Source organism: Coturnix japonica, chromosome 6, assembly GCF_001577835.2.
Source record: "Coturnix japonica isolate 7356 chromosome 6, Coturnix japonica 2.1, whole genome shotgun sequence".
In the NCBI taxonomy this organism is placed as follows: Eukaryota; Metazoa; Chordata; class Aves; order Galliformes; family Phasianidae; genus Coturnix; species Coturnix japonica.
The window spans coordinates 46178-63084 of record NC_029521.1 but is presented as its reverse complement, the minus strand read 5'-3'; the positions used below and the strand labels follow the sequence as shown (position 1 = coordinate 63084).

The 16907-nt window shown below is 39.9% G+C and overlaps 1 protein-coding gene across 4 annotated transcripts in view; it reads right to left on the bottom strand.

Annotated features, from left to right (window-relative positions):
• The window catches only part of FAM13C (family with sequence similarity 13 member C), a 37545-nt gene extending 28734 nt beyond the window's left edge, over nt 1-8811 (bottom strand). For 3 of the 4 annotated variants that reach the window (XR_001555951.2, XM_015865987.2, XM_015865988.2), the window contains exons 1-4: nt 8653-8811; nt 4904-4960; nt 3018-3201; nt 79-200 (exon numbers count right to left, since the gene is read on the bottom strand). Coding sequence is in view for 3 of the 4 variants with exons in the window: in XM_015865987.2 (XP_015721473.1) it covers nt 79-200; nt 3018-3201; nt 4904-4960; nt 8653-8714 (425 nt within the window). In the remaining variant the exon portion in view is untranslated. The remainder of the gene's footprint in view (nt 1-78; nt 201-3017; nt 3202-4903; nt 4961-8652) is intronic. The other variant, XM_015865989.2, reaches the window with a different exon arrangement.
• Between the last annotated feature and the right edge of the window lie 8096 nt (nt 8812-16907).

The window sequence follows — 16907 nt, the reverse complement described above, 5'->3', positions numbered from 1 at the left end:
ATACAGCAGGCAGCAAATGAATTAGCCTTTCCTACAGTTAATTAGAAGTGAAATTCATTCTCTTATCCCAAAGCTTACCTTGGCTGAAATCTCACTACTGCTTCCTGGCATCTAAAATCCACGTTCCATGCACAGTCATTAGCTGAAGGTCCTGCTTTCCCTTGCTGCTCTGAGAGGCCTGGCAATGAACTCTCCAGTTCCTGAAAGAAAGAGCAGAAATGTTCTATGTCTGGTCAGTACTGATCAAATGTAGCTGAATATTTTGCTTTAAGGAAGAAAGAGATCCATGAAACTGGATTCTGGTTTGCAGAGTTAATAATCTTGAAACAATTGGAAAACACAGAAAGGTTTTAAATAAAGCATCATCTTCATTCTCAGAAAAGCACTTGTAGCCCAAGCAGGCAAGAAGCCACTGTAAGCCATTCACTTTGTATTAGTTGGATAATGGATTTCAGAATATGGGCTAAGAGGTGCTATGCACAAAGGTCAATATTTTTTTGTTTGAAGATACATTTGCATTTCAATTGAAATTATTTGCTCTTAGTGAAAGGCTGGGAGGGGGAAATAAAGGTACATCAGCCGCCTTGCCACACAGAGAATGAAAACTCCAACAAACTGAGGCCAGAAGTAGGAATTAGAATGCCAAATACTGATTATGTGGGTTTGACAAGTTATTCAGCATGTCTTACAGCTGAATTGCAGCCTACCTCTGTTTCAGTGCTTCAGAAAGGTTACACATCCCCAGCTCCTAACACCACACCCAGCTTTAGACTCTGAAGAAATAAGTGCATACAGCATCCAGGGAACAGCTTTTCCTTAATGCTTTTGTATCGGTTGATATTTGGTTGGCTGAAGTCATTTGGTACTGAACTTTTATTAGATTTTGTCCTGGTATTCATCACTGCAAATTCAATAAGCTCTTATTCATCAAGATCTAGGCTACGTGACCACAGTATTGCAGCTCTGTCATAAAAACACAGGCACAAACATCGCACTTCAGCACACTGTGAGCCTTGTGAAGCCCTGAATCCCCATGCTGGCCATCTTCCTCTACCTGAGCACAGACACCTGGTCCTGCTTGCTCAGTGTCATTTCTACAATGGAAATCATCTGGATTCTGTCCAGTAGAAATGCGCGTTACCTTGTTTCCCATTCAAACGGATTTAAATCCTTTCCATACGTGCAGCAAACTTATTTACCAAAAGTTTCTTTTGATTTTAAAGAGAGTATTTTCTAGCTTGTAGCAGCACAGTCTTGAGTACAAAACACTCTCGGCTTATCAGGGCAACATCTTAAAAGAGAAACTGTCACTTCAATATTGCCACATTCTGCTTTTGATGTCACAGAAAACTTCTGCTAGGGAAGTGAGGAGCCCATTGAAAAAGCACTCAGTTTCAATAGAAAAATGAGGATGAACAGTTTAGTCACCATTTGCAGTGCATCATACTTTTCTTTTACAACACATTTTGTAACATTAATGTTTGTCATCTTGATATCAGCAGCTTTTATGTACATTATTTATCTCACTGAAAGGCTTGGTGGCAAGATGTTTCACAAAAGGAAAGTGTATACAGTTGCACAGTGTTTCAAAGCATTAATCTAGTCCACTTTTCCAGGTAACAACAATATACACATAAACAAGAGCTGAAATCACTTTGAGCTTCAAAATGGAGAGAGGCAGATGTGACTAACTAAAATTAAGGGCTGCTAACACATCTGCAATAGGGTTTTAAAGGTCACAACACAACAAGGGTCTCAGTGAGAAACTACACAGAAACAAACACATTCCAGAGCACTTCTGCAAGCAGAGCCCTGTTTTTCACAGGCTAAAATGTTAAACATTTTGTGTTTCCAAATTTAAGCCCTAGAAAATTATTTGCCTGACACTGTGTTTTATTCCCGAAACTGCAAGTCTGAGTTGCACTTGTATTTTATGACTGCCTAAATATATGAACAAGAAGTTTCCTATAAAAGAACATTTTTAACATCTTTGGGACACATAAAATACCATGGAGCAGCAAATCTGTGCTATGTGAGCTCTCACTGAATGAGAGATGCAGGCATGTCATACTTAGGAAGGGGTAAGACAGGAGACTCAGAGGTAGCTGAAAGAGGAAGAGATGATCTATGAGTCAGATCTTGTCCTTTCTTATGACTTTCTTGTAATTCTTTGTCTCACTTTGCCCTTCATAGGGCAAGATTTTCATATCATTTATCTGTCACTAAGCACACACACCAAAAAAAAAATAATGCAAAAGTTGGTACTTTATTACTTATATTGGGGATAAACTCCAGAAAAAGCACGCAAGAAGATTAGGGAGGGCTGATACTGATATGTCAACATCAGTGATCTGGTCATGAGAGTATCTTTAGCTGAAGAGTTAAACCTGGAGAAGAGCTCTATCCTTTACACTGCGCCTGAGACACAATGTGGTAAGCACCAGGAGGGAACAGAGGCACTACCAGGAAATGCTGGGGGTTGATAAATCTAAGTCTATGCAACAATGTACCTGAACCATCAGCTGCAGAGGATTCTTCATTTATAGCTTTTTTTTATATAGCTTTTAGAAAAGTTACATTTCTCCTCCCCTCCACTCATGCCAAGGAAACCCATGAGCAGAGCAGTGGTACTGCACTCCACAGTCTTCTGGAATTAATGTATTATTTAAGGATGAGAAAAACAGGTGAGACATATCAAACCTTCCCATAGGTGGACAAAATACTCATGTAAAAGATACTCTCTACTCAAGTAGTCACAGGCAATCTGAAAAGATTTGTACTTCTGGAGATGTGCTCTCTACTCACTGCTAACAACACCTGCAACCTCTCTGCAATTCCCTGCCTCCAAGAAATTGCCTGTTATTACAGGAGTGCCCCAGAACTCCAGGTCCCTGACAATTGGAGTAGATTAGTGTAGAATCATAATCACGTCATGGATTTCAGTTTTTAAGTTTGCATTTCAAAAAGTGGCTCAGACATTGTGCCATAAACCTACCATTAGTAATTTCAGTCTTTACCTGACTTTCCTCATGGCTTTTTCCATTTTCAAACTTGGAGACAGGCTTAGGCTTTCGTAGCTTTAAGTTACCCATGTCAGGCTTCAAAGCCTGCTCCTTTTGCTGCTGAGTGTCTTGCAAAGGCAGCTGCCTTTCTTCTAAGATAGCTGTGTTGTCTGGATAATTTTCTTTGTTATCATCATCTCTGAAAGAGAATTAAAATGAGATCCATCAGACAGGACTTCAGACACCTGTCAAAACATTATGAAGAACAGCAACAAGAACTTAGCTACTTGGTGTTTCAATTTTATGAGGCTGTTATCTACAAACCAAACACTGCATATGTTAGTAAAATGATTATAAGAAGATACTGTTTATTGAAAACTTACAAGCTAGACTATTGTTCATATTATTACCTATTCAGTTAGGGGTTTCATTGGAATAAGACTAGTTTTGGAGGCGCTCACCGCCCTCAGTGCTACATTTCTCACTCCCCAAATAAAACCTGGAAATTGTTCATGCAGCAGAGCCCTCCCTGTCCAATGCTTCACACTAATTTATAATCCCACAAAAATGATGTTACACAGAGTAATTTCTCCCTGCAGTCACACTTCCCTTCTGACACTTTCTTTCTCGTATGTTAAGGTCTTTTGTAGAGAGCAAGGGAGGTGGGCACACAAAGTAGGGTTTCAACAACAGGAGAGATGTTTGGGTGGAAGGAATAAGTAAAACTTGCTACCAGTTTGCAGTAAGGTCCCCCTTTATAACAGCACATCTGCTGGTTTAAATAGACATTGTTCATGGATACTCTGGAAATCACTGAGTTTTGCTTACTCTACGGGGTGAAAACCTGCCCTAAAGAAGGCCTTGCTGGCCTTATCTGCACCCAGCCAGTCCAGTCTTTGGCAGATCAAAGGTATTCCATGAGGAGCAACCCTGAATTGGGATGCAAGACTGCCTGTGCAGCTGGCAGGATGAGCAGATGGGCACTACTGCTTTGAAGTCCCTGTCTGCTGCTTAGTTTGTTCGTGGAATCTAGATGTTAGCTTCAGCTGGTCAAATAAGGTTTAACCAAGAGATGAACTCTTCCCTGGAGTGAAACTACCATGACCAAGGGACTCTAGGGGGTACTGAATTAAAATGCCCAGAGGTTATTTTTTTAGAAATACTATCTTGCTAACACAACATTTTAACCTAAGGATTCTGAGCTGCCAAGCTCACTTTCCATCTGTGACCCAGCAGCCTCCAGATGGATGCTTGCAGGGTATTTACAGACTTAAAACCATTGCTGCCCACGCCTTCTGCAAGTGTCCTCCAAGGCAGTTGTTACAGGGTAGGTTGCTTTATATCCTGTGGGCATTTCAACAATGTGAAGTGTTGCTAATTTTAAGGTTTCTACTGATTTAAAGAATCTTTCTGAAAGGTTACGTTGCATCCTCTAGAAATTAACAAACAGGCGCAGCCATGAGAGACTCATATGTCAAGAATACTTCAGTTAAATTAGTGTGAAAGATCATCTTTTTTTTCCCCACAAGAACTCTTCAATGTGTGTATCATTGCACAGTTACACAGCTCCACTTATTACTGCTTTGTATCAGGCACTATACAGAAGAACAGGATGTAATAGTATCAGAGCTGCACCTGAATGAAACCATTGTGATTTTAAGTTAAAAAACATAAAACATAATATATTTATTTATATTAAAACATCTAATTCTTATGCTATTGATACATAAATATCTAGGACAAAAATGCACTTCCCACAAGTAGTAATAGCTATAGCACGTAATACCTTAGAGATTATGCATTCTCTTGATAAAAAAGGTTCTTTCTAATGATTTAAAAGATGCATTCTGGCAGTTTTACTTGTTTCCAGTGTATTTCAGACAGAATTTGCAGTAGAATACCTGGGGCTGGAACTGGTTGCTTGAGATCCACAAACAGAATCTGAATCCTCATCACACCTTGGAAATGGATACAAAATAATTGCTGATAAATAATTACTGATACTGCAGAAATTTAGCTTGCAATAATCATGATCATGCAACTCAAACAAAGCATAAACACATTTCATTAGCTGGTTTATCTTAATGCCACAGCTTCTCCACTGATCTAAATCTCTAAGTCTAAATCTCAGAGGAAGAAAAGGATTTGAAATGTTAAGCGTACACAGTTTGGCGTGCATTTTTCAGCCACCTGAAAGTAATGGTAACGAAGAATTCGGAAGTTACTGGGAAGATTACAAGACAGTCTGAGTTCTATTTTCTTTAAATATATTTCATGTAACCAAATAATAATTAGAAACAATTTCTCCCAGACTCACAAAAAAACATTAACAACAGTAGAGCAGTCATTCCTTCTGCTCTGAGCAGCAGGGAAAGGAATCCCCAGATAAACAACAAAATGATTATTAATCTTGAAAAGTGAACTATCAGAATTGTTTAAAATGCATGAAGAATCATAATCAGTTCCATCCCATTAGGTAAAAACCGGCACAATTGCCCTCAGATTGCATAATCAAATGGAGAATTTCTGGATAAATATGCAAAATACCAGTGATGAACAGTACACTGGGCACTAACTTGAGGGGATTAAACAACTGCAAAGCCAAAACCCAATTTTTCTTCAAATAAATATGCATGTATTCATTCGCACAAACTCCCAACAAATAAATACATACCCTTCCCAGGTATAATTTCTGGGGAAAAGTTGGGGCCCTCTCCTCACCCTCTGTTCATACTCACAAGGCACAGCCACTAAGTAGGCCTGGATCACTGGAGGTCAGCTGGCAGAAGAATCTCTTCATTATGGGAGAAGCAGCCTGGACTTATTAAATATTTAGAAGAGCTGCCCAGCTTAGGACAGAGCACATTAAGTGATAATTTCATAGCTCTGCATTGCAATTTGATGGCAAGGTTTTTAACATATTCCTCTTCCCTGCCAGTCTTTCTCAAAAGCCTGACTGCTGCAGAAATTATTTAAAGGGACACTCAAGTGTTCACACTTCCTGAATAAATCAGCATTTGGATGAAAGCATTTGCTGCATGCAACTGGAAAATATACCTACAGTTGCCTGATCCACCTTATCACATAACATTCCTGCAGTGGGTGCAGTTGTGCTCTTCCCTCTGAGAGGATGGTGGGCAACTGAATGCAGCCAAGTTTGTGCGTGCGTATTTGTGTGAGTACTCCTAAAATTGGACAAGTAAGCCGAGGATCACCTGCTCTCAGCTGGCTGTAGTAAAGGTGAGCTGAAGAAGCAGGAAGCCTAAGTAAGCATCTAGTACCTGATTACAGTCATAAATGAAGACAAGTTACAAATATTCCAACTGAACTTGACAAAATGTATTTGACTAACTAGATACCAGTAGATAGAAAGGATTAGCACAAATGAATCAGAGAAGACAGTGGCCATCATGCGTTGAAAAAGACTGTGAGGAAGTTCAGCAGCACCAAGACTGAAAGGGTGAATAGTTTTCCTTATCAGCAAGGATAAATATTAACTGAGAAAACTCACTCACATAAGACACTGCTTAAAGCCTAGACCATCATAGGATCCCAATCCACACAGACTTTACTCTGCCTCTCTAGCAATGCCTCTGTATTCCAGAGGTAGTTTAGTGGGAACATCTTTTTAATTTTTTTCCATTTTCACCTTTCAATAACAACCATTTCACTACAGCTGGAAAACTGCTTCCTTTTGCAGACTTGACCTTTAAGATGTTCACGTGAACAACTTCTCCACCAGGCTGCATGCATGGCTTCCTGGGAACACAGCAGCCCCAGGCACTTGCCTTATCTGGAGATATGTTCCTGAAAGTATTGTTTCACTGGTTTTACATCGTTCAGAGAAGTCAAATGGGGATGACTACCATTGCATGGCAAACTCTCTGTTTCTGCTAAATAGAAGAAACCTATTTTCAGATATGGTCAGAGCACAAACAATTCGTGCTGAAATCTGCAGTAATTGTGTGTCCTCACAAACAGGCTTTGGGGGCAGGCTTTAAACAAGATCTAGGGAAATCAACACTGGAAACCAAGTCAGACAATGCTTTTTGAATGATGTTGTCTGTCTGCTTTGTTTTCTAAAAGCCAGTTTCTACTTCCATGTTTGGTAAGATAAGATTATGAATTAAAGGCCCTGGAACAACACCAACAACAGCTTAAATGAAGAGATTCAGCCTTCAGACGACAGCCCAGCTCTGCCACGCAGCTGCCTCTCTGCTCCACACAGCACTGTCTGCGCCCATCTCCCCTCCCTTTCCCCAGGGATGCCACTTAGCCTTTCTTCCCTTGTCTTAATGATCACACAAAGCTGCAATGAGCAAAACCATCACATCCACATCCCAGAAAACCTCAAGGGTGAGGGAGGCAGCACCAGGCCAAGACAGGGGAATCTCTGTGTGAAACAGAGATGGATGTCAGGGGACAGAGCAAAGGAAGAGAGACAAAAAAGGAAATATATATATATATATACTTCCTGAAATCTGGCTATTCATTTATGAATTTTACATACCACAGCACAACACTTAAATAACAGGGACACATGAAAACAATTCAGAATGATGTGATGATTTATTATCTCCCATTATATCTTTCCATATTTACCACAATCACACAGAAAGAACAAGTAACTTAAAATATCAAAGAAAGCAAGGCAAAGAATGTAGGAGGGAAAATTTATTTAAACCCCCTCAAGAAATGTTGCTTACCTTCTCCTTTAGTGATTTTGACAACACTGAGTGATAGCGCAGACTAAATTACAACTTGGCCTGCTTTCAGAATGCATCCCCATAACACTTAAGCAAACAGATCACAGTCCAGCCAGGGTTTTTTAAATTATGAGCATTTTAGCAGTGTAAAACTCATCTAATGTACAAGCAAATCTATAAATCACTTCCTTCCTAAGATACTGCTTGGTGCATTACTGCCAAAGAGTCTTCCCTAAAAGGTTTTGAAACAATCAAAAGCATGCAAAATAACACAGAGAATATCTAAATCGAAGCATTTTATACTGGAATAAAAAAATGATTATTTTATTTATAATCCTCCCTAAAGACATTGCCTTTGTAACTTTCTAATGTCCTCACCCTCTTCTGTTGTCTCTTTATGACAACAACAAAATCAATGAATATGTCCTTATGATCACAATAAAGATGAAAACCTTCTCAATGAGTTTATGGAAATAATTACAAAGAACAATGTGTTTGGTGCCTGCTCTGTCTAAATGATGTTTCTGTGTTTGTTGTCTTTTTTTCCCCAAAAAATATTTTTAAAGAATTGTTTTTCCTAACGCATGCAGGAAATGCAGGGCATGCGTTCTGACATGCTTGTGTTTGTCGAGATCATCAGTACCAGAAATGAGCAATACAATCACTGGAGATTTATCCTACACTGAAATCATGCACTTAAACATTTGTGAGGTATATCAAATTTATATCCTCCCAGAAAAGTACTTTGTTGCCAAATGGTCTCACAAAATGTAAAGGCGTCTGTTTTATGCAATTCTTTTCAGAGTCTCAATAATATACTGAGATTAAGATTAACCTGAATCAAAATACATGACAGAAAGCTTGGGACCTCTCACACAGTACTTGCAATTATTTTCTACCACTCTTATTTAAAAATAAGGCACATCTTTAAAGTGTTGACTTACTCTGCTAAAGCTGTGGTGTTGAAGGAATTATCCTGAATGCTGAAACAGAAACAAGAAAACATCAGACAAGTCAGCAAGGCAGGCAGGCTCCCTGTTTCCTTCTCAGTTGTAGAAACACATGCACAAACATGGCATTGCAAGGCAAGTCTGTGTGTGTTAGCTCTACATGCGCGACTGTACCTTCGGCTGCTCTGCACATGCTCATAATCAAGGAACCACGGGGATTAGCCCTACAACACTTACAAAGCCCATCCAGCAGTGCTTTGAATAAATATGAGGATGCAGGTAGCCTGTGAGGCTCAGAGAAGGATCATATTCTGTTACAACAGTAACGCTGCCACTAATAAAAGCTGTAGGTTTACAAACAAGTATTTGGCATTCTGCTCTTTAAATGATTGCAATTGGCTAATCAAACACAATGTTATTTTTATTTACTTAAATAGGATTGTTAAAATATCTGGAGGTCTTTTTCTTCTCATTTAGAAGTCTTTTATACACTCAGCTCATGGTCAGATCCCAAGGGAAGCAACGCAAAAATAATCTGGGAGAAAGAGCAGTTCAAGTAGCAAAAGGTTATTGAGCAAACAGCAAGGAATAGATGAAACCATTCCTAAGAAAGGAATAGGCTGCTGCCCTTTTGCAGCAACATTTTTCAGACTTGATGTAATATGTTCAGGAAGGGTCAGCTCAGGATACAGCAAACGGTTGGTTTTGAGGCAGCGATGGAATTCCCCCTTAAGCAACACCTCTCAAATCCAGTTGGAACATTCTGAAATGTTAGCAGCAGAAAACAAACAAAATCCATTCTCACTGAGACATATTAGGGCAGGGAGGAGGAGGAGAAGGTAATACAGGGAGCTGCGTCTTACAAGCACTCCTATTTGTGACAACGGCACCACACAAAACCCAGCAGCACATGGAGCAGGGACAGAGAGGCACAGCATCCCTTCCCCACAGAAGCAGCAGCCAGGGCCACAGAAGTGACAATTTCCCTTCTCTCCCGAACAGTGCTGGCAATGTGCCTTATCTTCCCAGCCTCTCTACCTGCTTGCACACAGTGTTTGCTCTTTTCTATATTTGTATATACAGCAATTTATTTCATGGCACAAATTATCAGGAAATCTGTCCATAGGGACTTCAGCCCTACAAAAAAAAAAAAAAACAGGTTTTGTGAGAGGAGGTGAATAGAAAAAAAGAAGGAGGAATCACAGCTTTTAATCACAACATCACATTCACAAGCATCACACAGTGATTAGGGTAGATCTTAAAGAGACACTACATATTTATTCCCATTCCCCTTCCTACATACACACACACACACACAAGGAGGAGATGGAAAATAGAATGATCTTGTGAACATAATTTCTTCATTTCTACTTGTTAAGGTGAAATTCTCTGCTAATTCACCCCCTGTACAAACATACTGCAGTGTCTTGTTACTACCATTAACACAACATGACTGAAGACCAGTTTGTGAAACAGAGATGCCTTGGACTGAAACCAAGTTTAAAATGTCATCTCTTACAGTGATTGTATGAACTTTGGTGCTATACAGCTGTTAATAAATCTCTTTTAGGCAAACTCTTTACATTTATTTCAGGTCACTCACAAACTTCAATTTGTTTTAGTGATAAGACAGAGTAACATCAATAAATATGTGAAAATAGAGGCCTGCTAAAACTGGGATCCTGTTTCAGAGCTAATCTTCCCATCAGATAGATTAAGCCAACCTTCCCCATGGGGAGCCCAAGGGAAAGAGCTACAGTAGACTCACAATAACTTTACATCCCGTCTTTTACTCCCAGAAGGAAGGAATTTCTCTTTAAAGGGAAAAGCATCTTTCACAGATGATATTGACCAGGGCCTATGGCTACCCCCCGTCCTTTTGCATGTTTCCCATGTGCTCTGTATAATGAGCCGGGACCAAACACACTTGAACTTGTGTCCTTTCCCTCTATGCTCCAACTGCAGACACATAGTGGGAAAAAGTAATATGTCTGTTACCTCCTCCTTTTCAACAAACAAGTTAAAGTCACTCAGGCGTGAAATGCTGTAAAACCACTCTTCAACTTTAAATTTTATTCCACGGTGTACAAGGTGGTTGTGCTGAAATGGCTGCACAAGAGACAATTGTGTTTCACACTATGGTTAGGCCATATGAGGGAGCTGCAGTAGATGGTGCAATGGAGGGACACAAGAGATGCAGTGTGACACACTGCCCATGGCAAGGAGGCCACAGTGGCTCCCTCCTGTCTGGGAAGACATTACTCATGTTCCATTTCCCAAATAAAGGGAAAGTTGGAATGAGCTCTCCCCTATTGCCTCTCTGAATTAAGTCATCTCTGCCAGAACCAGCTGAGCTCGGAGACTCATAAAAATATTGAGCAAATTTGTTTGCCTTCGAGTACGTGCGTTCCTGCCAAGTAGCAATGCCCTGAAGTGCTCCAGAAGTTCATTATCTCTCTCTCAAATTGTAGCAGAACACAGATGCACTCAATCCTACCTGTGCAGATATATAACATATTCTCCTATAGACAGAATACATTAAAACCCACCAAGAGCGGATTAAACACATTTGCTTGTCAGGTTGCACTGCTGCTTCTGAGGTCACAGTTACAACTGAAAACTTATTTAAGCAGAAAACAAACGGATGGACTCTGCAGTCACTTCTCTTCACCCTCAACAAGTCCTCTCTCTTCTAAAGCACCAGATTTTTATGGGCTAAGAGTAAGGAGGATAGTTCTGCAGCACAATGTTAGCGCTGTGGGTCATTTCAATGTGTGTTTTTCTCTCTTCAGAAGTGTTCCTGCAGGATACTTCTGCTATTCTCTGATCACAAAGGCATAAACAGAGGAACTGTTAACTGAGAGAAGTCACATGCTCCTTTCTTGTAGTGAGAAATACCAAATGCTACACCCAAGCAGCTTAAAATATTCAATTGTTCTATGGCTTGTTTGCTTGGCACACAGTCTGCCTTTTTGTGGGTAACACTCTCAGATATATCAAAAAACTGCTTATGACAAATTAAACTAAAATACTGCCATTACATGCAGAAGCCAGTTTGTGAACACTCAATCCAGCTTTCTGTATCTTTGATTTTCTCAGTGACCTAATTAGCACGTCATCTGAGTTAATGGCCCTGGGGGAAAAGGAGGCATTCAGCTGATCCTGCTGTATATCTTAAAATGCACAGACACGCTCACACAGGAAGAGACTCCAGCTGAGCATAGGTGCAGGCACAGCTGTTGTAATCCATTCCAGGGCAATTCTATAAGGTATGTTGGATTGGATAAAGTTTTGAGTAATTGCACAGACATTCAGGGCTGTATTTGCTGAATACACGTTAGTGAGCAATTAAGCTGCATAACACTTCCTTACTTAAACCCCCTAAACAGCATGCCCATAAATTCTTTTCATATCGCCACAGGACATCCAGGTTTGTACTGGGGGAGGTATCACTGCTCTTGTCCAAGTGGCACAGCCACACACCAGTCAAATCCCTGGTCTTTCAAAGAGAAAAAATCTAATGGAATTAGATTTTGAACAAGTTTGTTCCGACTGGAAATTCTGATTTATAAGCCACTTAGTCCCATTAGGTTCCACTGACCAGACTGCATACACCTGCTGTACTACTGGTGCACTGGCCAGTTAACAAAAGCAAATATCACACAGGTCTGTAGACTAAATTAATTGTGCTATGTTATTTTATTTTGGAAACACAGAACTGTACTTTAAAACTCATTATTAAAGAACAAGTGGCTTCATGAAGTCCATTCTGATTTGCAAAAAATCTGTAGAAGGGAATCCCAAGAATCATTATCCAGTGCACTGGGCTGTCTGATACACTCAGCTCTACCATTCAAATTGATGCTAGTGGCTGAGTCATTAAAGACACTAAAACTTGGCTGACTAAAACCTGCCATCATCCACTGCAGGTAATTTGGTACTGCCACAGAAGACAGAACAATTTCCAACATGGTTGCACAAAAAATCAGGCTAGTCTCAAAAAAGAACTAATCCAAAGTTTTTCTTCCGAGTATTGCAAGATGGGGGAAATATACACACACATCTAGTTCTGATGAGGCATCCAGAATGCCTCAACAGATCACTTAACCTAAAAATGAACATCTTTATTTAAGAAGCTTTGTTCTTTAGCACCACTGACTTAAGACATCGTCAGAGTTGCACGAAAGACCTTTTTGAAGGAACTTCTCCTGATGTGTCCCAAGCTTGCCATGTTCCTTTTGCTTTGTGACAGTAGGAAGAAAAGAGAGGTAGGTATAGGAAAGGTGCTGTGCAAAATAATACTTCCCTGGAGTGGTGCATGTGGGAAGAATGTGTTTAGATAACAGTAGAAAATGTGTTCCTGCTATTTTGTTTTTGGTGGCTGTAGTTTTTTAATAGACTGTTCCATCTTTGTTGTTCCATACAAAGTGTTGTTCACTGCAGGGTCAATGCTTCTACACTCGTAACTGATTTTGTTAGAGAACTATAAACAGGATGGAAAATATTAAGAGTATTAATTAGTGTTACATACAGTAAAGTTAGTACGAGGAGAACCTCACGGACATCAATAACAAGGAAAGGCAGGACTAGGGGTGTCCCATAGTTTGTGTTGTATGCAGCCACACAATCAGTTTGGCTCAAGGTAAACCCAGACATGAAAATGATACACAGTGTTTGCATGAAGATGCCCTCATAACTCTTGGCTTTTTCTTTGAGGGATGACTGTTACCATCTCGAACCAGGCTGACTCTACTGGGCAATCTGCTTACTTTCTGAAAGGAAAAAATAAGCAAGGAAGCATGCATACACTTTTACTCAGAATTCCCTTAGCAGATCTCCACCTGCTGGGAATCCAATTGTGTAACCTGCGTGCATGCAAATAGTTGTGCATGTGTGTACAAACATGTTTCAGTTATTCTTTCATACATCTCTCTACATACATACTTGAAAAGGGAGAGTTTTGTAATCTTTCTTTTTCCTGCAATAACCTCCTTATTTATGAGACACTTTGCAAACACCCACGTAACTAACAGAGCAGTACACACCACATTGGTTCTCCTGCAGCTTTATCCTTTAAATGAGCCAGAACGATACAAAATGAAATCTAAACCAATTTAGAAATCACATAACAAAACTGACTTACAACACTGCTTGATGTCAGAGTTTATTCTCTGTGACATATAGGAAAAACCACTTCAATTAGCATTATCAAAAAGCTCCATCATTGGTAATTATGTGCTTTCAGCTGGCAGCTGGCCTCCTCCTCTAGCATGCACTGAGCAGTACATGATGACTGCTGATTCGTCCTAGTGATGTCCAAGGGACAGTTCAGGTAACATTAAAAGCAGATTCACACACCAAACCCCCGATAAGCCCCTTTTCTAGTTTACAAAACACTTGTGTGCTTTCCTAATGCTCAGATTACAACAGCACGAGGCTGCTCTCAGAGGGCCAGGCAGGTGTACCAGTGTTCCACACAGAGCTATGCTGGTTTATGACACCTGAGGAGGCTGCACGAGTATTTGTAGCCTAGCACGTCCAATCCCTTGGATCTGATGTGCCAGAACACTTTCTGGGAATAAAGCCAGACAGACTCCTCTAGTCTAAGAATAATTCTTTTTTTTTAGCTTACTTCCTACTTTCTCCTAAGCTTTTTGGTTTTGGGGTGTTTTTTGTTTGGTTTTTGCACTGCAGGAAAATCTAATTGGCTCAGAGAGATTATGAAGTATTAAAATACGTACTAATCACAGATGTGAAATGTAGAACTGCACCATTCTGTGCTACTTAACTTCAACATAATTGACTTTCTATTTATGAATTTTGATTATATTCAGAGAATTCTGATTAACTGCTGCTGTTCACATGACAGTAGAAATAATGACTAAAACTCAGAACGAGAACAGTAACAAACACAGCTAACGGCTAATAAACTGCAACGTAAGAATCTTGTAGTATAATAAATAAACAGAACTACTTCTCACCTGCAAACAAAACTGGTACACAAAAACACTTGGATGTTGGATATGAATTGAGCTTTACCTCACATTGCCACATATTGAAAGTCCAAAAAACTAACAGTAACATTGATTCCTACATTCCATGTAACAAAGTTTCTCCATTTGCATGGAAGATACATAGGGGGCAAGTCAAAAGATCTCATGGAAAGCATTTTAACCCCATTCACTTGAGTAAGTATCTCTTCTTTAAAAGTAGAAATCTTCTAATTTCCTTAATGAACATTCATTTACTTAGAGTATATTGTGTAATTGTATGGTAACTGTTGGGTCACAGCTTGAAGCACTTATAGAGCACCTGGGGAAAGGACCCAGTAAGCCTTGGAAGCACAGGTGAAGGCAATTCAGCTGTGGGACTGGAAGTGGTGAGCCTGGCTGCACCTCTCTTAGACCCCATTTAAGGGTGACTGGGGGAGGATCTCTGGTTGGAGATCCCTCCTTTGTGGAGCTTTTCCTGGGAGTCTAGCTCTTCAGAGACAGGTAAGCACTTTTCCTTTGTAACATCTTTCCTTTTGTGCTAGTTCCTTCATTATTACATCTCTTGTGCCACCATTCCACTGTGAGAATCTTTCTGATCATTGCAGTCATTAAGCCAAAAATTGATATAATGTGTTTATTTACATGTTTTTTTCTAAGCTTGCTTATGTCACAAGTGTAAAAGAAAGATAGATTCATCTTCTCATGGGCACCTTTGGGACTCTTCCAAACCACTTTACTTATGGGCACTGGCTCATCTGATCTTGAAGTGGCTTATGAAGTTCCAGTTGGTCATTCTCATTTCTACCGCAAAAAAAAGTGTGACCTTTTCTTTCCAAGCTGTTTTGAGAATCTATTCATTCTAATATAGTCATAATGCTTAAAACCTCTGATTCAGACCATTAGATTTCCCAATATCGTGATCTTTGACATCAGAAAAGCCACATCAGTTATGGCATATTCCCCAGCAGTTGTATTTCACCAAAAAGCTGTGAATATGCCAGTCAGCATCAGCCACAGTCAGTGAGCAGCTCCTACAAAGCTTCTACCTTCTGTTTTAATTTCTTCTCACAGCAAGGAGTCCTCTTTCATTTGACTTCTATCCAGGCTCCCAATCCAACCACCTACTCTTTTCAGTTCTTGAAAGAGCAATGCATCACTCCCCAGCACAGATAAAAGTTTACTCTTCAGAAGTTTGTGGAGATGTTCCGTGCTTCCCCCCTCCCCCCCCCCCCCCCATTAAGCGTATCTTAGGTGAAAGGAAAAACGGGAAATCTCTTTTATCTGAACATACACTCTAGGCAGAATGTGCCTTTCTGTCAGGGCAAGAAAGAAAATCACAGAAATTAAATAAGATAATTCTATTAAGTAATATTCAGCTTTGTGGAATAAAACCAGGACTGTATAGAAAATGTAAGTAGAGAGCATAGAGATGCATTACACAAAATGTTCAAAGTTAGCTTTTCATTATTCAAATGCAGTTTCTTTTGTGTTATGGCTGTTAGGGAAATGAGATAAACTTGTGGCATGCACTGAAACACAGAAAACATGGAACCTAATTTTGTTACAAAGCTAAGGAAGTATCCACATAACTATATGCTGTTGGTATTTTTAGCTTTGTGTTCTCCTGACATACCACATGTTGCTTAAGAGTGGGCTCTTTCATACTGTAAGCTTGGCTCCCTTGCCGTGCAAACAATCTCCTGAGATAGCAGTGAGTTCAAGCACATTTACAGACATGCCTCATGCATGGGACATTTCCATTTCTTAGGTAGCAGAACCTTGCCCTGTTACCGCACAATCTGACTTTTGACATAGCAAGTCTGCAGGTGATCTGTCACCCACAGCACCACTCAAAGGTCCTTATGTTAATCCTTGATTTACCTGGTGTCAAACTCCACAGCTCTTTCCAATTCCTGAGTGTAAATACTCTTCCAAGAACCAAAACAAACATTAACCAGGTTTTGCAAGTGTCATCTTTTCATGCTGACTCACTACCTCACTGACATCTCCAGAATTAAGTCTGTGAACCACTAGCACACACTGTGGACAGCAGTTGGCCCTTTGGTTTTAAAGTGATTTCCTTGTGTTCTTTTTTTAGTTATTGCTTTAAAAGCTCGCATCCTGGGCTAAAAGTGGGTTCTAGGGCTTGAAAAGAATTTGAAAGCAATTATTTTTCTCTACAGTGGCCTTATGCAGCTCTACAACAACTGATGACAATTCCATTCTCAATGGAATGCTGGCCAAGATCCCCTGGCG